Below are 24,979 nucleotides of genomic sequence, written 5' to 3' on the forward strand. Positions count from 1 at the left end.
CAAGGAACATTTCTGGGGGTTTTTTAGCAGTAAATAACGAGTTAATGCTGGCTGGTAAAGTATTAAAATGGCAAATATATTCAAGCTCATATCTTGGTTGTTTTTAAAATAATCACACTGCAGAAGAAACGTGTTTTGTTCCCACGCTTTCTCGTTACTTTCACTTTTTTTTCTCCCCCCTCCAAGCAAAAGTCAAATTTGGGGATTTTTTTAATGGAAAAGTTACCTTAAAGTGGACCAGCAGCCACAGAAAAGATTCTTAAAATGTGAGGGAATTTTTTAGAGAAATAACTGCTCTCTTGTTTTGTTGAAAACATCTAAAAAAAAAAAAAAAAAGCTGTTCACAGCAGCCAAACGACGCACCGTCACTGTTGTTTTGTTGTGGCAACAGCTCTGCTGCCTCTCAAATGAAATATTTCTTTAATTGAGAGGAATTAGATAAAATTCTACACACACTATTTCACACACTGCACGGTGCGGGACAGGAAAAATCCTGCAATTCTTATTTGTCTCCATTCTCATTATTTCTACAAAAATGTAGTTTTTGGAACAAACATCTGTTGATTGTTGTATTTTTTTGGTCATCTTTAGATGAGTGCATTTTTTATTGTTGAGTGTGTGATCAGATGAACACACGTTCATGCAGCACAAAAAAGTCTGATGGAAGTGGGTGTTTGCAGGCACAGGCGCATGAATATTTGCAGACTTTGTCACACATTGCAGCTCTGCTGTATGGCCATGCTTTAGCATGTAGCTGTGTGTGTCTTATAGGGAGACTTCAGCTCTGCCTGCTGTTGTTTACTGCTTTGAGCACCTTGATTGATTAGCTGCACTGTGATCTGGTGTTGAGAAAATCTCTCTTGAATCAACTCAAAAGCAATCAATTCCTTCAATATCCTGTTTTGGAAAAGAAGAGAGGCTCATGGTTTGCTGTGCTTTAGGTGTTCACACTTGAAATTTTACATTAGATTATGCTTATTGCTAAATAAAGTGCATGATTTGTTGAGTGTGGAATAGAGGACACTGTGTATTCTCTCAGGTGGAAATTCTTGTTTAAAATATAGCTGTTATTTACTGCATATAAATATTGACTTGAGGTAAAAGTGTTGGAGGTAATCATCCATCAACTTAATGATTTTGGTCATTAATTTCAGTAAAGAAATCCACTTTATTTGATGTGGATATAACAAGGTTTTTCAGACTTTTTCAATTGTTATTGTTGGGTAAATTCAGTTTTCCGCCATCTGTGAAAATCTGAAATATGCATAAAAGCAAACATTAATCGCAAACTTCAAACAGTTTTTAAATTAATGATGATTTTTTTTTTTTATCATGATACAAACTAGCCTATAGTTTAAAAAAAATTAAAAATAAACAATAAAAACACATTTCTGGCTCAGTAAAGAAATGTTTGGTAGTTGAATTTTGGCAAATGTCTTTTAAATATAAACAGAAAAATACATCAAACCTCCAAAAATGTCATTTTCAGAAAACATTTTCCACTGACGAAGATGAGGAACTTAAAAAAAAGGGGGAAAAAAAGGCCAAATTAAAATGACAGAAAGAGTCAGGTGACAACTGTATCATCAAGAACTCTGATAAGTAAGATAATCGGCTTGTGCAGATGTAACAGCAAACAGTTGTTAGTGTTTGTTGTTCCAAGTGGAGCCTCATGTTTACTGCTCAGATGTGAACAGCTCCAGAGGAGGGGAATTTAAGCCTTCACCCCCCACCGGCCATCCTCCCTTCAAACCATATAGGAAACATGAACATGCTGCCTGTTAGACTTTGATCAGAACGTGTGTGAGTGTGATTCCCAGCTTTCTTCTGCCGCTCAAATGAGGTTGAAGCTATGTGCTCTAAAAACTCAAGCTACATGGTGAAATGATGGAAAACAGAGAAAAGATGGAGGTGGTGTATTTTCTATAGAATCACAATGCGCTGTGTGTGGCCCCTGAGTGCAGCAATGATTTCTCTCTTTTTCCTTTTTTTGTGAACTAGGTGTGGACTGCTCCCTCTAAGCAAATCATTTCAATTACTCTTAATAATAACGTCCTTTGTCTGAACCAGGAAATAACAGAGTGTCTGTCTCTCTGAATATTTGAGCCCAAGTTCTATAGGTGAGACGGCTGCTGTATGGAATCCCATCTGCTCATTCTGTCCCCTACTGGTCAACCTGTTGGTAGATGTCCCCCCGCCATGACACCTGTGTCACTGTGCAATATCAGTAAAGGAAAAGAAATTCATGGATCGCGACACAACCTCATGTCGCCATAAAATCAAGGAAATTATCTGCATTTTCTCCAGTTTGTAGCTCTTCTCCACAATGTGAAACTGCTGCAAAGTAACTAGTTGTTCAGTTAACTTGTTTTATTAGACAAACATAACACAAGGAAAATGTTTGAGGGGATACCAGAAATTGAGTTTGACTTTTCTAAAATGAAAATGAGCACAAAATGTGTAAGAAAGCCATCTGACAGTAGCTTTGATTGTTAAATCTTTATTGATAAAGACCTCATACTTTGACCCTTGTATCCTTCCAGCCAGAGGCTACGTTGGAACTTTGGGATTTATCTCTGAATGAACGCCTAACTCGGAGAGGCCCCATGACAAGTCAGCAGTGGCAGTTAACCCCATTCGAAAGAAGGGCCTTATTATTAGGGCCAAGGGCTAGAAATAAAGAGCCCTCCATTCCTTCAGGTTTACTCTTGTGAATAGCCAATCAATTTCCAGATCTCGTTTGCCCTGGCTGTGTCAAATATCTAAACCTGGGTCTTATTAGGAGCAAAAACTGATCATGTTGTGTTGATGCAATTCAAAGTTTTGTTTAAAGCAGGAAACTGTGACCTTGTCTCTGTAGACTTTTGTGTTTTCATAATGCAAACCGTACATTTGGTTAGTTTCAATAAGGAAGCGCCCTTGTGATGTCATTCAGATACATATAGTGAAGACATTACTTGGTAATGAATTTTGAGCAAAACAAGCCCTTTTGTTATAGTAAATATGTATAGAAATACCTCTGAACAAGTGACAGAATACTCATCTCATAGTCTGTTTTCTCACATGTGAACTTTGTATGTTATGTCATGAAACCCACCCAATAAAACCTTGCTAAAAGTCCAACTTTGCATTGCTTTCATTGGTGTAGCCTGAATGAGAGTAAACTCGACTTTTTGGAGACTCTATTGTGGTTCCAGAGAGTGGCTCCAGATCAACTACTTTAAATTTGTGTGAACATAAACTTATCATGCACGTCTTGGCGCTGGTCTTGTTCTGTGAAACACTCCCAGCTTGTTTTCCCACCTCACCCACTCAACTTAAAGTATTAACTCCCACCTATACAACTAAAGCTCAACTTCAATTTCATGCACATTAAGTCAGAAAAACACATTACAAATGTTGGAGTTCTCATATTTATATTTCCATACAAAGAAACAACAATAAAAAAAGTAATACATGTTAATACAACTCTCTGGAGAAACTCGACAAAAAAAAAAACAAACGTGACTGAATGTAAGCAGAGAACCAACCACTGACTGCTGGAAACACTTCTTTTTACAGCCCAATTTACCTGCTACTTACCAGTAAGCTCAGTTAGTACTATCTAACACTGGATGAATCTTTTGAGTGCACACTTACATTTACTCACTTAATACAGGCTGTAAAATTAAGTGTCACCATCATTTACGACAACCTACTTTTCTTTCCCCTTCATGACAAGAACCATGTTGACAGTGATCAGTGCAACAACCCTCGTTAACCATCACTTGACAGAAAACAGGTACCGTTGCTGCAGAAAATTAGGAGGGAAGGATGCAAGTCCAAGAATGAAGTGACAGTAAGCATTAGTCGCCCAGTTCTTTGCTCACACTCAACACGGACGCGTCAAAGTGCCTAAAAAATTAAGACATCTATTGCATGTAAACTAGAACGATCTCAAAACTTAAGAGTTCTGTTGATATGGACATGCTAATTCAAAATGTTCCCCTCAGGAACACCTTGATGAATCACACACCATCAATTATTGGAGGGAGGCTGAATGTTGGAAGGAGCAACTTAGTATCGCCCTGCAAAAAGAAGACAGGACATCAGCATTAGTCCAGTTGTAAGTACATCAGTAAGACAAATCAATCCGCTTTCACTCGTGATCGAGGTGCAGAAATCTGTCTGAATATGCATACTCGCAGCGGTCTGATTTCACGTCTGAAGATGATACAATAGATGCAGTTAGTCAAGCTTTCTATTGTATGCATTTCTTTTCACACTTACGTGGGCTGTAGGAGCGAGACCGTGAGCGAGACCTGTATCGACTGTAGTAGGGTGATGGAGAGCGCCTGCGACTGCAAAGAGACAAAGAAAACTTAATACATTTTCTCCCACGTAACAGTGCCACACGGACTTTAGACTCACAAATTATTACTCACCTATATCTATAGTCATACTCATCATATCTGTCATAGCGGTCATAGCCGCCGCGGTCATAGTATGAGTCTCTCCCCCTCCTGCTGCTACCACTGCCACCGCCACCCCCACCACCATTGCTGTTGAAATGAGAACAAGGCCGTGACTCCCAGCCGTCTTATCTCTTGAAAACCACAGCACCACATCAACACCAAAATAAACTGATACAAATCACAAACTGATTTCACAATTAGATACAAAAACGCAATATTGCAACGTCTCAATTTGAGTGTTTTTCCACTCCTGATGGCTCAGATGCACATTTGTTGCTTTTAGGGATTTCAACCATGTGATGAATATCCGATGCCACACAATAAGTTAGGGAAATTGCTATGCTAGATTTGACATGTGTGTTGATCTTACTGAGTTGGTCGGCCCATGTAAATTCCTGGTGTGGGGGTATGGGGACGTTTGGTAATGGAATAATCCACTCTGATGCGCCTCCCGTCCAGCTCCATGCCATTGGCTCGCTCCATTGCCTGGGGAGCACAAGAAGCAGGAGAAAACAAAAGATGTTATCAGACTAATGAAAGCTTTTTGGTCAAACTGATTTAATTCACACAGCCCACCTACATTACACACTGTAAACCCCTTGCTATGGAATGCATGGCTGCAGGATAAGGGACTTTGCGGCAAGGCAGACACCTAGTGGTGTACTCATGTAATCACACTGAAATAAAAAAAAAAGTGAGAGTGGCATTATCTGAAGGGAAAGACCTCTGAACCACCATGTACTACTATGAAAACAAAGTGCCAAACCATATGGAGCCGCTAATGACCATGCATGGAGCCAGAGTTATGGTTTAAAATATGGTGCCCAAGGGCAAAAATCAATGCAAAGGCTCCTTCATGACAATAAGCTTTACTCCCGGTTCTGAACACCTACCGCCATGCCACTTGTCATATATTTTACACTATATCAAAAGACAGAACCCAAATACGTCATCGAAACCTAAGCAGAAGATCACTGGCTATCTGACTGATAAATAAAACCACAAACTCTTCCCATACCTCTTTGGAATCCTCAAGTCTCTCGAAGTAAACGAAGGCAAAGCCACGAGAGCGACCCGTGCGCTGGTCGTACACCACATTGACCCCTGCCAGAGGACCATAGCGTGAAAACACCTCCCTCAGGTCACGCTCTGTGGTGTACAGGCTCAAGCCAAACACCCCCAGACATGTGCTGGGATCAGGGTTCGCCTGGAAGGGTCAACAATAAGGGTCAGAGTTGCTCCATCTAATGCTTTGCATACAAGATCCATTTACTGGATTTAGTATGCAAAACATGTGCCTTCATGCACATGGCGGCATTTTACATGCAACACTCAAGCATAGGGAAGAATAATGCACCAAAAAATATACTGAATCCATTTACTACTTTTAATAACCTCCTTATTTATATATTGGTTGCTTCTAGGGCTGTACCAAATGTAATTTTTTTTTTACATTCAAAGCTTCTATTGAAGTTCTCAAACAAAGCTTTGAATGCCTGTCATATTTTATGTCAGTATCCCAAAAAAGGGGAAAAAAAAAAAAAGCTGAATGAAGCCTAGCTGTCAGATCCAGGGGCTACGTCTATAATTATGAATGACGTTCAGCCTCAATATAATTTAAATGAGTTACATATAAATTCACCCCCCACATAACTGTCATGAACTGAAAAATTTGCTATAGAGACCAATGCAGGTGCATGCCACCCTTTGTGTGCAGCTCACATCTGAGGCAGTTATGGAGTTAATGCTAAAAAGGTAAGAAACTACACACATTTTATACAATGAGATACCAAAACCATGCCCTACAAGCATCTCCAGTTGTACCACTTCAACAGTAAATGCTCAGCGGATAAACGATGACAGCTTTAATAACCCCTTCAACAGCTTTCAAAAAAAGTGCCCCGGGGACTTTTATACATCGTCCAACGCCCATTTGCTTGCTTTGAAAATCTGACTTAAGTCCTGCTTTGCATGATCACATAGACCTTGCGCAGCAGCAGTGCACTATAAACACTACTGAGATTACACACACGGTGGACCGCAGTGCTGCAAAAAAAAAAACAAACCGTTTTATTTATTGCTACCTGCCCTGATTTATGTCTACACGGCAATGATTCCTTGTATAAACATTGTTGGTTTTTTTTTTTCCCCAGACACGTCTGAGCGTGCATTTTCCCACAGCAGTTTGAATAAATCATTAAAGGCTTCCTTGCATAAGTATCAGTCTAAGTTTTAGAATGCACCTAAGAAGTTTACATATTTACTGTATTTACTAAAATGCATGAAAACTGCACGCGCGCACACACACACACACAAAATCATCCACATATATGTATTTATATAAGAAAATGAACATATAGCAATTTAAATAATGATAACATGCTTTTTTAAGTATTGATAAGCAGGCTAATGCACATTGTGCGACCAGTGTAACAAAATTTTATTCTATGGGTGATCCAATGCACATTGCATCAAAATCAGTGTAATATGCCACTGGCTGCAAATCAGCCCCATTATCTGAATATGTCATGTTCTAGTTGATCTCCACCATGTGACATTTACCCTTTTATCCCTCATCCAGTCTGAATGAATGAATGAATGACCTTTATTGACGTTATACTCAAATGCAATTACATTTTGCTTATTTCATATTATACTGGGAGCAGCTCTTTTGATCACCACACACAAGATTACATTGCTTTTGCCCAAAATATGTTAGAACGTCCACATACCCTAACATCTGCATCACCACCATGACTGTATGCTTCTTTTGTCAAGTCATGGCTCTGTTGATATAATGAAAAGGAGGGCAAGGTTAATAAAAAAGGGGTTATTAAATGTCATTTCAAAGTGGTTTCCCACAGTATTAAAAACAATTGTGTGAAAAATGACACTACCTTACAAACAAAGGAGAAATTCAGCAGCCCTTAACATTAAACTCTTACAGGAATCATATGCTTGGAATGATGTTTTTAATGATCCAATTCAAATCCATATCAAAACATTGTATATGCACTGTGTTTATCACATTCAAATCATTTTTTCTTGCTATAGCCACTGTGATTTTTTCTAAATAAAAAGACAGAATGCAGAAATAATGAGATTTAACATGGACACAACAGTTTTGAGGAGATGAGCCTGATGATTGCGAAACCATGTAGCAGTTGTAAGTCCAAGTTTCCAAATCCAAGTCTTCTTATATGTAAAATCCAGCATTTTTTATTTATCTATTTTTAACTTACAGACTTCTCCTCCCAAAACATACTGAGCCTGCCTTTGACTTGATTTTGTACTCAATCTGTTAAGTAACAGGTGTTACAGTTTACACATTGTCCTCACTAATTACAAAGATCTGCAATAAGACAATCTCCCCAAAACTCTGAATAATCTGTTCAACATGTCTGTACTAACACCTTATAAATGTGCGTGGCATACACAAAGTGTCACTTTGTTGAGCTGCTACAGCCTATTGTACTTTGCTCTATCTTCAGATCTCATCACACTCACCCTGCTGCCAGTGTGTCGGTGCCGGTTCGACATAGGGGATGTGCTCTGGCTTCTCCTACGGCGGTACTCAGGGCTGTAGGAACGAGAGCGGGACTTCCTCCGATGGGAATAGGAACGAGAGCGTGAACGGCTATAGCGGCGGTGTGAGTGCCGCCTAGAACGAGACCTGAAAAGGATGCAGAAGATGCACTGAGTTTACTGGTACAAAAGAGATGAGAAAAGTATAGATGACAACCAGCGACGGACAAGAGAAAGAGAAGGAAACATCACCGCATTTGGGAGCTGAGGGAGATATTTCAGCCTCTGATGAGCATGTATTTGTTTTTAATATGATGTGATCACAACATCACAAAGGCTATAATAAAATGGCAACAACATACCTAGATTTTGATCGAGAGTGGGATCTGGACTCAGAGCGTTTGGAGGCCCGGGATGGGCTCGGGGAGCCGGACCTGCTCTCCGACTTGACCCGAGCTGGACTCCCACGATCCGATTTAGATGGGGAGCGTGACCCCTATTGCCACAGCAGCATGTTAACAAATTTCTCATGGACGAAGACATTTATTTCTTTATGCAGAAAAACAATCAAGCACAGAGTAGTGGGATGTGGTAGAGTATGCTGAACACATACAGTACACATGTCTAAAATGCACAGCTTATATACTGTGGAGGAAAAGGTTAGTAATCTTATACTTTCAATTAATAAATATGTGGTCTACAATGTTGCTTATCATTAACAAATCAAATGTACATGACAGGTTTATTTCCATGTGCACCCGGTCATTAGGGGAAAAAAAATAAAACATGCATTTCATGTTACATAAAGGGAGCATGGTAAAAAAAGACATTTGAGACACAAACAGTACATTTACTTAACCTAGGGACACATTCATTCTTCCAGATTCTTTACACGCTACTCCCTTCTCTCAGGATTTCTATCCTTCTTCGTTCTTCTTTTTTCAGTTTTCTCATTTTCTGATTCCAGGTCAGTTTTTCTCTCTTCACCCAAACTGAAACCAGTTTCATTTTAGCCATTTTACTGCAAGCGCTTCTATCTCACACCATTCTTCCGTCACATTTCCTCCCTCTCCACTAGTATGTTCTGCTCTGTACATGTTTTCATTAGCCTTCTTTTATCTTGAAATTTTTCTTCATCATTCTTGGATAAAACTCTTCAAATCCTTCACGATCAATAACCTTAATGAAAAAAGAACATTCAATAAAATTAAAAATCATTGGTTTGAGGAAAGAGGAGAATATCTTAAATGAAATGAAAGGAAACACTGAATGCAGTACAATTACATTGTTGCTACATTAAGTTTTAATATTTCAGAAATTATGTAAATGGTAAAAATGTACAACAATTTAAGCTACATGGTAACATATAAAGAGCTTAGATATTAAGATGTAGCAATGCTTCACTTAGCTAAATAAGAGGGTGAAAGCAGGGAAGGAAGAGATGCTTAGGACTTAAGTTACCATTAATTGAATCAAATTCTACATCAGGTAAACAAAAAGGTTGCCCAAATTAACAATGGCTGCAGCAAATCCGCACAAAAAAGACGATATACATAACATTACGTCGTAGATAGCCCGTAACTAATTCCATAAGCGAATGAGTCAGGAGCTATACACTCAAGCGACAAGTCAAATTGAAAACAATCGGCAAGTATTAGGGTTTAACGTTAACCTGGGTGATCATAAAGACAGCGACTGTTTAAGAGTCGTTGACTTGCTAACAGAGCGGGAAACGCTCATGTACGAAATACTTCGGTGGACACTGTTGGCTTGAGGCAAAGCCAAAACACTCCTCTGCCTCTTTGTGACACATGTCACGTAACTTTAGCCAACAAAGCAAGTAAAGCTAACGATAAGCTCTGAACTTGACGTTAGCTCAAATGTAGCTGCTACATTAGCTCGCATTAGCGTTAGTGCTGAATTTGCCTACAGCGTTCTCTATCGGCAGCCACGCAGAAGGAAAAGAAAGAAAGGGAGATATTTGCGATCGTTCGATGTAACTACTTACCCGTCCTTCGTAATTTCCATCCTCAATGTCACTCATAGTTCAGTATAGCTAAAACAACCGAGTATTTTGACAGAAATACACTGCAATGAGGTTTCACAGTGTCTTACTGTGGCCAGCTACTAGCTAGAAGATGGCGTGTAAGGTGGGTGGTATGTTTATGTGCTGCGGAATCTGACGTCATGTCCCGCCTTGTCCTCCACGCCCCCTTCATGCAAAAGCTTGAAGCACTTGAACGTCTCTTAACACTGACTGTTAAGTTTTTCTTTAAATAATGTGCCCCATCTTCGGAGGCAGGAGGAGAACTGAGACACTTCCAATAAAAGTAGCAATGCCACAGAATAAAACTCACTTCGTTACAAGTAAAAATGCAATCAAAATCTTCAAAAGTAAAATTACTGCACCCATGATACAGAATGCCTCTAGTCAAGTGTTTTAGTTATTATGTACTGCATGTTATTGAAATAATATAAATGGCACATTATTCTCTAAGCAGCATTTAAATGTTGAAGTTGGTTGAGATGGAGCTAATTTTAACCACTCTTCACTATTCGGCAGCTTAGTCTTCAAGAATGGATCACATTTCATTAGCTGACAATTTCCATGTATGTAAAAGCTCTTATCAGCCGTCATGTGAATGTACTGGAGGAGGAGGAAAAAACAGCATACAATGGAAACACTCAAGTAAAAGTACCTCAAAGTTGCACTTTAGTACACCTCTGTCGGCAGGAAGACATGACTTAGCTATAACATTGAGTAGAAACCTTCCTCAGGGTTTTGCAGGGGTCAGTAGTGCCTGAATGAACTGAAAACTCATCTTTATACATTCAGTTATGAATACAAAAATCTGTCAGAAAATTAGAAGCAAACAAAACTTGGTTTTATTGTCTTGTGAGGCACATAATGTCAAAACTAAGATCTCCTGACTGGCATGTTTTTAAGATCACATTTAATGTGTGGGGACTGGGCTGAGCATCTGATAAAAAAATTGATTTAAGTGGGGTGAGAGTAATTTTTCCATGAGGTCAATATATTAGTAAAGCTATCTCACAGCAGCTGACTGGCTCACTATCTTTTCTACTTAAGCATTATGAAGTGAAGAACATTTATGGCATCACTCAAAGTTAACACAGTCAAACCTCAGTTCGATTTTTCAATCTAGCGGCCTTCATGTACAGTTAAGTATGTGATGTCTGAGCAACACCACAAAGCAATTTTTGGCCTCATATTTTAGTGTGCCACCCACATTGACTTTGCCTCATAATCCCAGTATTTCCCATCTTTTTCGCTGCAGTCTTCATGTTCATGAGCATAACGATGAGCAAATTCAAAATCTTCTTTCTCTGCGCAGGACAGGGTGTTTCTCAGTATTATAGAAACCACACTCAGGACCAGCACTGGAAGAATGATTATTTCAGAGCCTTACATCCACCCCCCTAAAATATCCTTCCAGTCAAAGTTGGATGAGCCCAGTATTTTTAGAAAATCTCTAGAGTCACAGTGCAACATGAACCCTGAACATGTGTAAGTAGTATGCAAGTCATCTTAACAGCAATACAGGGCTAAAGACTGACTACACAGTACATTCAATGTGCTCCACACCCAAATAAAAACATTTCTCAACAGAGGGCAAGGGACCCATTGGATTTCAACCAAGACAAAGCACACACACACACTCATGTTTACAGTGGCAAACAGGCATCATCCCATCATATTCTGCATAAAAATAAAACTGCCTTGCAGCAAGTATGAATACACATTTATACTCCCTTCAGATGGAGTGCAAATAACATTCTTTGGATTATCTCTTACAGGTGAACTGTACAATTCAATGATCCTCAAAACTATACGTGTGCCCTAATAAGAATCTTTTTCGGTATAGTATTTAACAACTGAACCAGCCAAAAATGATGAAATGTAGTTATCGGCTACACAGCTATACAAGCTGTCCTAACTATCAACTACTACTGTTTAATTCAGCATCTTGATATGTTGAAGCAGTATTGTAAAATAGTTTATATGGTTGGTACGGGAGCATTTTCTGCAATTTTTCTGATAGGAGCTTGTGAGAATCAGGTTCAGTTCCATGTGTTTATACCTCTCTGCATTAGCTTTAACAGTCACAAGGTTCAAATATGGCATTATAAAAATGCTAAAATTTAAGCCAAATGAAATCAACAATGCAAATATAAAAAATGTGCTGGATAGCCTTGGTAAAAAATAAATAAATATCAGCATATGATAGGACAGATCATAAAGAAGTCCTCCTTCTTCCCTCTGAGTAGGCTGAACATTTACAAGAAGCATCCCAAATTTGAAGTTTCTGGATGTCCATAAGTCTCACTATTGCTTTACACTTGATGTTGCTACATCAGTGAAAAATGCTTGAAAAGTGTGATGTGCTAAAAAAAGAAAATCAATACATCTATGTATTGACTATGCTCCTTGATGTGGCTGAGGCCTATTAGGGATATGTGGATGAAGGCGAGACGTCCCTGGGTGGCTGCCAGGTGTCTCCTGCTTTGAGGATTTCGGTAGGGCAGCCGCAGCAGAGGCAAGCACTCCCCCTGCTGTGTGGGAGGTGTTAGTGGAGGAGGCATTCACCACCAACTCAATTTTGCCCTCTAGTTTGACCAGCCGTGACAGAATGTCATCCAGTAACACAGCTATAGTCCTCTTCAGATCAGCTGTGTGCAAAGGGAAGAGGAGGAAGGAAAACAATTGAGAATGCTTTTTCATAACTACAAAACACAGAATGCAGGAGGGATCAAATATTTTTATATATTTATTTATGTGCAGGAAAGAGAGTGGTAACCCCATGTATTGCATAGCATTCTTGATTTCTTAACTGCTTACCATAACCAGCCATGGAGGTTCCCTGCGGCCCACCTGGTGCATTCTGGTTCTCCTCTGTCAGCACCTTGACGTATCGCCGGCTGAGCTCTAGGATCTGCTCACGCAGTTCGGCACTGCTCTGATGGCGAGGCTGCTGCACAGTGTAGCGCAGCAACATAAGTCCCCAAGCCAGGCCGAATACCAGCAGCAGCACACTCAGCTTCTGGGACATGTTCCTCCGCAGGAGTGCACCCAGCATGGTACTGTGGGTGGCGAAGGGGAGAGAGCTCAAGAGGCTCGGTCTGAGGCTGAAGGTCCCTTTCTGAATGCTGACCAGTAATTATATAGAGTGATGGTTTGTAGATTACTGCAGGGAAATTCTCTTATCTGCTGTCGGTATCCACAGAGGAGTCAGAGGTAAAAGTCCACTACAAAGCATACATGAAGTGGATTCAGTGCCTCACTGTCCCAAAGTTAACTCTAGCAGGACGCGTGCTTGCCTGATATCCATACAGCTTAGTAAGTTTCTCTAACCACTAAAGCATCCTGCCCCTCCTAAAAGGAGGTGATAGAATTGAGCAACAGCAGAGGCCAGGAAATGGAACCAGAAAAAATCAGATGCTCACAGACACCGGTAGTCAGGGGTTGTTGGGGAGGTGCTTTGGTTGTAAGATGTCTAACTCCAAATAGGTACCAATGCAGACTAGGCGTTCAGGCAGGGGATCCAGAGACATTGTTGACTGTGTTGGAGAAATATACAGAGATGGACAAAAAAGATAAAATTAACAAAAAGAGAGGAACAAAAAAAAAACATTCACTATTGTCAGCTCTTAGAGACTCTTTTGTGATGCTTCCATTTTCATTGTGCAGTGCTGCAATGTCTGAAATTGGGGAAAAGAGGTTTACGGTATACCAAAGACCACTTCAAAAGTTATTCCTGTAGCTGTCCTGTGTTAATTCATATTGAGCTCTTAGCCCTGTTGAAATTTGTGGTTTTTACTCATAATGACATAACAAAGTGTGGATTTTTGGGTGGATGAATGCAGACATTTTGCAACAGATGCACAAACACCACTGCATGTGTTGGATGAAGAACAAAATCCACCTCATCATTACTGGCAAAGAACTGGTGGCTACATCAAAGTGGCTTCAGACTTTTTAGCTATTATTTAAGCCAGACTTTGGGTCAGGGTGCATGTATCATAGCCCACTCATCAACAAATGTTTTTTTTTCAGCCCTCTTAGCCCAGAAACCTGATTACCAGTTTAGATTTCATGGGACCCACTTTGCAGGTCCAGATAGGGATGAACAGAAATGGACGGAAGCAGAGAGGGCATTCATTCTCTAATCCCTCCACCACAAAAGCTTATTTTGACTGACAAATAGCCAGTGAGTGCACCATGCACATGCACAGGAAATTAGACTTCGTTTCTCGTTTCTCACTTTTCACAATTTTGTCACCGAGTTCATTCTCTGCGCCCTCTCTTGGGTGTGGGAGTGTCACTCTCTATTGAGGTCAGAGAGGGGGCAGTGACTGAGGGAATAAATTATGAAAAGAAAGGTAACAGAATCTGTTTAGCAATGTTTCTCATTCTCTACCCCCCCTACACACACACTAACACACACACACAAACATGTCCTTCATATGACCTGGGTGCTACTATTTATCAGCAGGCAACTAGAGGTGAAAAATGTAGACGCATCATGAAAGTAACAGTTGAAACCATTAGTAAAGCTCTGCTACCCGCTGTAGGTATTGCAACTTTTAGCTTCCGGTCTCAAAAAGCAGCTGAAAAATGTTGTAATCGTCATGTTATGAACTTGAAATGTGGAAAATCCTGGAAGCCTGTGTCAAATTGTGTTTTAGCTATCTTTAATTTTAGATGTTAGCCAAAGTGCTGTACATTTAAAAGAAAATAAACAAACAAACAAAAAAAACAGACAAGCACACACACACGCACACACACACACACACACACACACACACACACACACACACACACACAGGGATCTTATGCACAATCAAGCAAAGCTAATATTTCAGGCTGGAGGCAAAACGTTATGTGGAAGGTGCCTGTTTACAGATAAGGGTCAGCTATTCCATCCCCAGGGCAGAAACCAATAAACCTCTAGGCTTGTATTCTGTGCCTTCCATATGTCAGTCAACAGATCATATCCATCTTACTTAATCAAAGCGTTGACACTTGATGACAGCCACAAGAGGCTTTGGTATTTGGATACTGTCATGTCAGGCTATTCAGCAAGCCTGATCATTGTTCTGTGGCACCATTTAGACTATGGCTTCAGACAATGAATGTTCCAGTTGATTAGGGGGCTGTTTAAATATAGCGTACCTAAGGGGATGATTGACAGTGATAAGGCACATTGTAGTCAAAATACCTAATCTAGAGGTTATACATTGACCACCACAACTGGCTCATGGGATTGGACAGCTTCTAGGCTCACCCACTGGCCTCCGGAGCATAAACTAGTAACGGAAACGTCAAAAATGTTAGGCTGGAAGATGTATATGATATATAAAGACTTGCAGTTGGTGTTGTGCATGATATGATAGTCCAACAACATAACCATAAACACAGAGTCCCTGCACAAATCACAGCTTGTTGACCCGCTGAACTTCAGATTCTGATTACACAATGTCAAGTTAGAGATGTCCGTGAAAAGTAAACAGACCACCACTTCATCGACCACGGATGACAAATGAAAGCTGCACTAATTTCAGATACTTAGTTTAGAGACTTTTGCACCTAAAAATGATTTTTAAAATAATCGTTGGCGGCCACTCAGGCTCAGTTGTAGCTGTTTCCAACTCCAACAACATCTCTCGTTTGCCCGACATGTTAGTTCGACAATGCTAAAACTTGACGGTAAACAATAACGCAAAATATCACCTGTCCATGTAGTAAATTCCATGACAAACAGATAATTTACCTCAGTGTGTTGTCTCTGAAGCTACCCTGAGGTTGAAACAAGCGTTAACGGTGTCCGGAAAGGCAGGGACACGGCGCAGAAGAGCTCCAGCTGCTACCTCTGGCTGACACTGAATGATGCTTGTTGTTTGGCTACCCCGGGCTGTCGTTGTTGTCGCTGGGAGAAGTGTCTCGAGCTGGCCGCTGTCTGTACTACAAAAGTTAGCAGCCAAGCTTCTTGTAGAGGTGTGTGCGCACTCTGGGCGTCATTTCGGCTTCTCGCCCCAGAGTCTCGAAAAGCCGAAGTCGGTAGCTACAATTTCTGGCATGCAATTGTGCTGACTGTCATGGTTCCCCTGAACGTCAAGTGCGTGCGTCATTGCCACGGCATTATGGGAAATGTATTCATACTGCTCCTTCGCTCACACTTTTACACGAGAGAGAAAAATGGGAGGAGGGGTAGTAATATTACGTGCATGTAACAGTTAGGTTACAGGGTCTTCATTAAAACAATAAAAGCAGTTTATATAACACTAAAGAAACATTAGCCACGAAGCTTGCGGAAACAGTGTTCAGGGTGTTAGCTAAGCTACATGAGTTAGCTGCTAGCTGTTAGTTTGGATACGCTCACTATTCTGATGTTGTTCTCCTCTCTCTCTCTCTCTCTCTCTCTCTCTCTCTCTCTCTCTCTCTCTCTCTCTGTGTGTGTGTGTGTGTGTGTGTGCGCGTGCGTGCGTGTGCGTGTTTGCAGTTCACTTTGTGACCGTTAGAGGGACATCTCGGCAACAACCATTGCCCTGGCAACCTAAAAGCTGGTGGTAAACAGTATAGCTGTTGTGGTGTGCAAGACAAAAAGCACACAGCTATCAATTTGGGATTTTTGACAATGGAGACAATATGTCTAGATAAATCAGCTCTAGAAGCAGTGGATGACTACTGGGAGTACAGAAGGTTTGTCTGTCTGATTTTATCTCCTGACCGTAGCTCACCTGGGAACAAGCCATCAGCATGAGACAACTAAAGCTAAGTTAATTATAACTAACTGTTACAGAGGATGTAATGGCGAAAGTACAAAACAAGTCATGCACTAACACTATAACCCTTTTGTTACAGGCAGGCCGTCATTGTGTTGTATAGAAATTTATGATGACAACATCTGGCTTGTATTGGTGGTGTGTCTTTTCAAGGATTGTCGGTGATGATGATGGAGGAAAGCTGTTCACCCCAGAGCAATACGAGGAGTACAAGAGGAAGGTGCTCCCTCAGCGACTGAAAAACAGGCTGTATGTGAGCTTTGGGGTCCCAGGAGGGATCGACTGCAAACTCATTGGCCCTGAGACCCAGTGCTTCTGTACACATAGGTAGTACATGACTAAATGATGCATGAAATCATCCTGTCCTGCAGCACTCCACCACATGAATAGATGCACATAAATCAACACATTTAGGAGTAATGAACTTTTATTCAGGTACAAGCAACATAAGACCGACTTTGAAGTGGTTCCCTCTGAGCGACCCCTCGCCCTACCATGCCAGGTCAGAGGATGTCATTGTCCTGCCTACCAGTATGTTCCCCAGGTCGGGCCAAACCCTGTTCGCTGCAGGTGTAAACACTTACCACAGGATCACAGTGAAGCTGCTGGCCACTTGTGCAGAAAGTGTGAGTCTCAAATCGTTCTAGCCCAAATGAACTCTGGCATCTTAGCCAGATGGAATCATATTCATTCATTCAACCTTTATTTTATCTGGGAATTACAATTAGGTAGAGGCCTGATTTAAAATAAACTGCAGCTGAGTTAAAAATGGCGATACATACAGTAAATGTTCAAAATGATTTTCACCTCTTTCCTGATATCTCATTTTTCAGGCAGCACCTGTTCTGGCTTCCAGAGTCCCTACACCTGTGGGTGTGGCCAGCCCAGCGCTGCCCACCAGACTCTAGTGAGTAGAGCCAAACATCAAACAGGTCCCTACTGTAAAAAAATTAAATTAATCAGACGACTGCTCGACATACTGTCGGTTTACAATATTACTACACACATCCTCAGACATAAAGTTGCATGCTTCACATAATTTGAGCTGAAACTCAGTTGTTTTCATGGCAGGTTGAGACAAAAACAGAGAGGGAGGCACGCGGTCAGCCCACAGGCAGGGATGTCCCTTATGCCGCCATGGGAGGGCTGACAGGGTTCAGCTCCTTGTTGGATGGTTACCTCGCTTTGGAACTAAGTGGCTCAGGTGAGCACCAGATATGCATGTGACAATTAAATCTATGTCTGCAATGGAAAGCTGCAGCAGAAGGATCCATTTTTACATTTGTGTATGTGAGAGGTGAGTCTGGAACATTCCATGCATTTGTAGAGTCACACATCAGCTCCCAGCAAGTATGACTACATGCTGCTTTTCAGCATTCTTTGATTCATGGAGGAAGGGTTTTGGTGATCCAGCCTTTTTGGAAGCACTGCACTAAAGGTGAAGAAAGTTCCTTTAAGAGACAGGTGAGGGCAGCAAAGAGCAGCACAACATCTGCATTGAATCAGCATGTCTGCAGGAAAAGGATCTGTTGAGGTGAAGAGTTTATAGTAAAAACAGCATATGCACCTCTTAGATTTCATCTATCTCTCACCCAGACTGAGTTTGTGTCAGAGCTGTGGTGGACGAAACATGAATTGAGATAAACTTCTTTTAAGACATATATTCATTATGTGGGATGATGACAGTGATTGAACATAGGTTCTTTACTGATTTACATCATCGCTTCATGAAGTCATTGAGTTGTAATGTTGCAGTGGAATGGAAATGTTTGGTAACACTGAGATGCACAAAGGGAAGAAATGTTCAGCATGCCAAGTTAAATTTGCAAATGATATCAGACCAATCACGGCTTGTGCAGTTCTCGAGAAGTCATTTTCACTTCCCCTGAAAACCATGGAAATTTAATTAAAGATTGAATGCGCAACAGTAATGTGATTTTTTAATTCATTTATGAGTACTTAATTATGTATGTTTTAATAAGCTGTTGACTGATTACTCCACACTTTCATGTTTACTTTGCACACACTGTGGTGCTGTCGTTAAGAGTTTGAAATCTCACGCTCAAATATCACATGCTACTGTTAGGTACAACATCAGATGGTATGTAGCCATCATAACTTTTTTCAACTTATCACTTAATGTATGGTTTTATTCTTAATTTGGAATAAAGAATCTTTGTCTTCTTCTTTATTTATGATAACGATTGTGATGGCAGATGAATGCATTTTATAAAATATAAGCAAACACCACGTGTGTTTCAGCTCCTGGTAGAGTTAATTCACCCTACACAGACTTGAAATAAGTTCTGTACCTGTGAGTTCACGACATCCACCGCTGCACCTGTCACATTTGATTTACATAATCTCTGCTGCATCTTTTTCAGATCAAGACAGAGAAGATGGCTCTCAGCAGAGGTGCTCGGCATCAAGGCTCAAAGAAGCGCCGACTAAAGCATCCAGCTCTTATCCACTGTAAGAGAGACTGTCCATTAAATATTGGACGACTCATATTCATCAAATAAATCCCGAATATCTTCTGCTCTGAGACCGTTACTCTTGTCCAAAGCCAAAAACCTTTCGATTGTTTCACAGCCAAACTATCCGTCTTTGTTAGTGTTGTGACACTTTAATATGATCTATCATCAATCACAGTAGCGATTAAATCCCACGTCCACTGAACAATTAACTGACATTACATTGATCCAGTGAGAGGTTTGAGTGTGGGGAGCCTTTTGTAGAGTTGTTATGCTGATCCAGATTTCTACATTTGACAGTTTTCTGTTCACTTTAAAGACAAAACCTGAGCAGATCACCCAGACCTAAGATCAAATGATGGTGGATTCATCACATTTGGAAATAAAACATGGTTAAGAAATCTTATCTGTTCATTTTCTGTGTTGTTTCTGGCCACATTTTGAGCTGCAAAAATACCATGCATTAACCCACGTGTATCTCAGAGCACCTAGTCATTTCTAATATGAAATTCCTCACAGTCATATTTAATGCCCGAACCAACCAACACTACTTTTATTTCTTTCTGTTTTCTAGCAATGCCTCGTGTTTCCCTCTCGATACACGTTCCGTAAACTGGTCACTTCACACATCTGAGGTTTGTGTGATTGATGTTCCCTTATTGAGAGAAAGCCGCCCACTCAACATGTCACCAAAATAACACCGGAGCCGTGGAGCTACGTGCTCAGTGACGAGCGCCGTTTTTAATTTGCAGATAGATGTACTGTCTCCGATTGATTAATCCCATTCCTCACGGCAGATCAGCGGTGATGAGAGCTGATTTAATCCACGCAGTGAATGGAGATTGAAGCAGGGTTTGTTTTCTCCACCGACGGCCCACTTTCCAGCATCTTTCGCCGAGAAATAAATTTAATGGGGATCAAAATGAGGATTCACTCCCACTCACACTGACTGCGAGGATGGCAAGTCAAACTGGAACAGCATCCACACTGGTGCTGGTCAGTGCATCTCAAGTCACCTGTGTCATAATGTAAGCATTATCTGAGGGAACTGTGTGTGTGTATGTGTGTGTGCGTGTATGTGTGTGTGTTAGTGAGCTGAACAGGTGGTCTTGAGGGAAAGGAAGTGGGGCTATGCCTGAGGGATTGCATGGATGCACCTGGGTCTCTGTAACCGAGTGCTGATGAGGAAGCGAGTGGAAGGGATGCCATCTGAGAGCTGGCACTTCAGATTCAGTGTGTGTCTACGATGACGACAGTATCATGTTGCCACAAGATAAAGTATGTACACACACTTAACGCTCATGTTTCCCCTTTACCACTCAGAAGAGTCATGTTGACTGCTAGAATCAAGCATCCTTAATAAAAAAAACATTTGATTTGTTTCCGCTGCTTACTCCTGGACATTTTTTTAACAGAGAAAAACCCAATTAATTTAATAGTAAAGGCCTGACACATTAGTGTGGCACAATCACAGATTAGGATAATTGCCTCTCCATAGCAACCCCTGTTTAGGACGCTTCAGGTAATTTTCTTTGGCCGTTGGTTGAAGTGAATGACTACTACGCTTCCCTTATCCCCATGGAAACCACGCCCAGCTTGACTGACAGATCTACCACTACAAATCAGGACACGAGCACAGAAGATTAAATTGGCAATTACTGCGCAAGGAACCACTTAATTACCCCAGTGACAGTTGCGGTAAGCAGACACTTAAGGCAGTGTGTGGAGACGAAGAACACACTCACCTAATTTCCCCATAGACTGAGGCAGAGGTAACAAAAACTCAGGGGCACAGAGACACAACAGACTGACAGGTAACTGTCAGCCAGACACGACTCCAAGGGAAAATACTGCTTGAAATAGAATTGCCAAAAGGCAAAGAACAGACAGGAACACTTGTTAGCGACTTCACTGACAGTGCAGTACACTGTATACATGTACTGTAAATACCTGGGATGTGAAAGCTGAAACAAATACCCTGTGAGCCTGTGAAATCTGTTGGCCTCATCGTCAATGAGTCAAGTGGTGCAGCTAACCCTTTGCTTTTATTCCTAGGCCTATTAGGCCTATTCCTAGGATATAGAGAGCTCATTCTAAGGTAACGAAAACACAACGATTCTTATTTTCAGGCGATTATACACTTAAGAAAACATAGTTAGGGATATTACATTCCAAACCTGCCAATAGATCCCCCTAAATCCTGCCAAACTGGCCATTTAAAACAATCAAAATGCAGTAAAACTGTGAAAAATGTGTGTTTATTTTAATTTTGGTTCATTTACCAAAAGAAAATGTTGTTTTCTCGTTTTGTTCTTCTCTCAAAATGCTGTCAGGGCTTCATTTCCATACCAAAATCTGTTAATTTTTTGTATGTGGGAGAGTGCCCTCAAAACTTCTTACCTGGTTTTAGTTTTGTCACCTTTTTCAGCACTAGTTTGCAGCTCTGAATTTGTACCAGAGGACATGCAGATAAAACATGATCAATCCCACAGTAACAAAATACTTTTTCCAAATGTGAATATTTAATTGTTTTTACTTAAGATCTGATCTACCGTCCCAGCAGCTTTCTGTGGCAGCCAAACTTTGTATCGGCTTTTCATTAAAAATGAGACCTCCGAGCTATTTTCAAACATCGTCAGCTCAGATTTTCACTGTTTCATGAGACTATCTTTCCTGCATCCTTTGATACTGAGAAGAATCAGCCTGATTTTCTATTTAGGAGAGATCTCACTCACACAAAGTAAAGCCTGTTCAGATTCTAAGAAGAACAAAAAACCCATTATAACATCTTAAAGTGAAGCACATTCCTGTGTATGACTTTGACACACTGGACGTGTGTGTGTGTGTGTGTGTGTGTGTGTGTGTGTGTGTGTGTGTGTGTGTGTGTGTGTGTTGCCTCTCTTTTGTGGTAGAAAACAGCGGGGACCTGACAGTGCAGGGACTTCATAGAGGCTCTGCTTCGATCACCTCCTGTGTCGACACACTCGGGGAGGAGGAACAGACTGTATGTCGTGAGAAATGCATTTTGCTTTTTCACAAAGTGTAGTGATAACGAACAGAGAGGGGTGTTGTATAGCTGGTTTAAATCAAGAGTAATGTCTGACTGACAAACGTGTGTTTAAACATATGCACACCCACACACGTATACACACATCCTTCATAATAATTGTAAGTTGAGCTAGCCTGATTGTCAACTGTCATCATATGTCATCTCGCCACCTCTAAAATTTGCTTCACCCTCCGTCTAAGCACACGGTAAAAAGCTCCGGAACAAAACAAACAAGATGTAACATGTTAGTCAGTGAGCTTTAGTGGTGCTGGTAGGCAGATTTTGTTACCTTTGGACAGAGCCAAGCTGACTGTTTCCTTGTTTCCAATCTTTGTGTAAGTTTAGCTAACTAACTGCTGGCTGTAGCTTTATATTTAACAGATATGAACGTGGAATTGATCTTCTCATTTAGTCCTCAACAAGAATATTCCCCAAAACTATTCCTTTAAAAGTCTTTAAACCTTTTTGCCCTGGCTATTATGTTAATGCCATAAAATTATGTTCATAAATCCAGATTAGGGTTAATTATCCCTCGTGACTCAGCCCCAGTTTGGCCCTCGTCTTCGTTGGAGGAGTTTTAAACACAATACAATCGCTGATCGGTAAAGCATTACTACATTTAGCCAGAACCATAGCTTACATCGCTATTCATAAAAACAATTCTGCACTTATTAAAATGTATCTGCGGTCGCTGCTTCAGTGTGAGAGTGTAGTATGCTCAGTGTGTGTAACAGCTTGTGCTCACAGAAATTCAGCTTTCAGCTACCTAAATAACAACATTAAATCTGGAAATGCCTTTAATTTGAGGAGTAACTATTTAGACACACTCAATGGCTGATTGACAGCCATGTGGAAAAACTGATTCTTTCATGAATGCAGCGCACTCTTGAGAACTGACGTTTTGGACCGCATTTTAATGCATTAGCTGGACTGCTTAAATCACACATTTCCCCTCCATTACCAGGCTCCTCGTTGGTGAAGCCTGCATCTAGCATGGTGTCTAATACGCTGGTAATACATTAAACCTGGCTGCTCCAGTGGTTATCACATTTACTCTCCACACCTACAGCATGCTAAATGGCTGAAAAGGTGCACTCAGAAGTGTGCTCAGCAGACATTAAAATATTAAACATTGGCATTGTGACAGCCTTCTTCATTTGTGCTGCGTGTCTTGTGTTTAAATACACAAATTACCTCATAAACACAAGGACTTCTTAAAGGATTATGGTTTAGTAGATGTTATTTAACTAACACATTTAGACACACATCCACCGTAACCTCTAAGGATAGTCAGCCATTTAACACTGACTTTGTAGTTCAGAATTGTATTTATAGTACATAGTAATCTCTTATTGAGGAGAAGGTTATCAGCTTAAAATGTCCTCAACTCATTAGATTCATTCAACAAAAGAAATGCAAAAAGAATGCATCCTATTGCAAGAAAGATGACTGAATTCAGACATAAAATATATTTAATGTGAATACAGAGCACTTTATGTAAGCTTGAATGTATGTTTATGAATATTTAACGTCTTTGAGGTTCAACAAACACGCAGACAGCCAGACACAACCGTGACACATCGAGACTGCTGTGGTCACAGCAGTTATTAAACTAAAGTTTAGTGGCCTTTGACGTGGTTACAGCTTTTCGTAATATCAAGGCTCAGGACTCTGACCTGCACACCTGAGCCGAACCGCCCCGTCACAGCGCCCAGCTTGACCTTCTGTTCATCTGTCAATCAAAAGACTTTATATGACGTTTCTCTTGACATGACACTTGTGTTGCTTTCGCCCTGGGAGCAGATGTGGCAGAGACACAATTACACACACACACACACACATACACACTGAGATGAGAGGTGAAGACAGGTAAATTAAAACACTGCGATTTTATGTGGTGACTGTTAAAATCAGTGGGGCTTAATTCAAACGATAGAACAACATGTGAGAGAACGACAAAGGACATCATTTCTTGTTATTTCCTCATTGAGCAGTTGTCAGTATTGTACTTACTCTGAACTGAAAGTGGAGAAAAGCTTGTGTTCTCTGGGATGTTATATGGTTCTGTAATTGCTTTCAAAGGCTGTCAATTAATGTCAGCGCCAGAACAAAGAAGACAAATTTGGGGACATGCTTCTTTAAAGGGCTGATAACGGCTCAGAGAAGTGGATGGCAGAAATGATAGTTCTTTGGTGGTAGACCAGTTCGGTAAAAGCAAGCCAATTATTGTTAAGGCATTTATGCAAATTACACTGAATCAGTAATAAAATCTAAACTAGATTTTTTTTTCTACTTGACATCAACACAACATAGCTCAACAAAATCAGACTTCAATAAAAAAAACTCCAATATGAACCTAATAGCAGCACCTCTTTACTTCACCCTCAGTGTGAAGCTGCAGCCCACGTAGCCAAACAGGGAGCTGCTGATGTCCTATCTAAGTAATAGTAGTGCTTGCTTACCAGAAGTAACAGATTGTCACCATAGCACAATAGTGGAGTCAAAAGCAGCAATTTAGATGTCAGACTTGTGCGTAAAAGTGGCGTAATAGCCAAGAAAGCACCAAAGCTGAACGAGATTTTGCCTCTTTTTTTTTTTTTCCATTCGTCCTCTCAGTCCGTTTGCATGCAGCCGCCTGATAGAGAAGATACAGGCAGGCTGCATGTCAGTAT

At 40.7% G+C, this 24,979-nt stretch overlaps 3 protein-coding genes across 5 annotated transcripts; 1 reads left to right on the forward strand and 2 right to left on the reverse strand.

The window, feature by feature from the left end:
- Positions 1 to 3,399: 3,399 nt before the first annotated feature.
- Positions 3,400 to 10,144, reverse strand: tra2a (transformer 2 alpha homolog). Of its 2 annotated transcripts, XM_076754192.1 has the most exons (9): positions 9,988 to 10,144; positions 8,342 to 8,475; positions 7,962 to 8,127; positions 7,187 to 7,240; positions 5,473 to 5,661; positions 4,825 to 4,940; positions 4,425 to 4,541; positions 4,270 to 4,340; positions 3,400 to 4,067 (listed from the first exon to the last, which is right to left on the reverse strand). In XM_076754192.1, exons 1-9 carry the CDS (start codon positions 10,021 to 10,023, stop codon positions 4,057 to 4,059), a joined length of 894 nt encoding a protein of 297 aa, XP_076610307.1. In that variant the 5' UTR covers positions 10,024 to 10,144; the 3' UTR covers positions 3,400 to 4,056. The 2 variants fall into 2 exon arrangements, with proteins under 2 accessions (XP_076610307.1, XP_076610308.1); XM_076754193.1 differs by lacking the exon at positions 7,187 to 7,240.
- A 526-nt stretch (positions 10,145 to 10,670) lies between these two features.
- Positions 10,671 to 16,109, reverse strand: ccdc126 (coiled-coil domain containing 126). 2 transcript variants are annotated; one of them, XM_076754194.1, is made up of 3 exons: positions 15,773 to 16,109; positions 12,841 to 13,559; positions 10,671 to 12,671 (listed from the first exon to the last, which is right to left on the reverse strand). In XM_076754194.1, exons 2-3 carry the CDS (start codon positions 13,076 to 13,078, stop codon positions 12,421 to 12,423), a joined length of 489 nt encoding a protein of 162 aa, XP_076610309.1. In that variant the 5' UTR covers positions 13,079 to 13,559; positions 15,773 to 16,109; the 3' UTR covers positions 10,671 to 12,420. The 2 variants fall into 2 exon arrangements, with proteins under 2 accessions (XP_076610309.1, XP_076610311.1); XM_076754196.1 differs by lacking the exon at positions 15,773 to 16,109 and having other exon boundaries at positions 10,845 to 12,671; positions 12,841 to 13,082; positions 13,446 to 13,561.
- Positions 16,110 to 16,572: 463 nt separating this feature from the next.
- On the forward strand, positions 16,573 to 19,524 carry fam221a (family with sequence similarity 221 member A). Its single transcript, XM_076755267.1, has 6 exons — positions 16,573 to 16,701; positions 16,938 to 17,111; positions 17,220 to 17,410; positions 17,618 to 17,691; positions 17,856 to 17,988; positions 19,169 to 19,524. The coding sequence occupies exons 1-6, from the start codon at positions 16,637 to 16,639 to the stop codon at positions 19,258 to 19,260; spliced, it is 729 nt and encodes a 242-aa protein (XP_076611382.1). The 5' UTR covers positions 16,573 to 16,636; the 3' UTR covers positions 19,261 to 19,524.
- Positions 19,525 to 24,979: the final 5,455 nt, after the last annotated feature.

The sequence above is a fragment of the Chaetodon auriga genome, chromosome 17 (genome assembly GCF_051107435.1).
Source record: "Chaetodon auriga isolate fChaAug3 chromosome 17, fChaAug3.hap1, whole genome shotgun sequence".
Taxonomy (NCBI): domain Eukaryota; kingdom Metazoa; phylum Chordata; class Actinopteri; order Chaetodontiformes; family Chaetodontidae; genus Chaetodon; species Chaetodon auriga.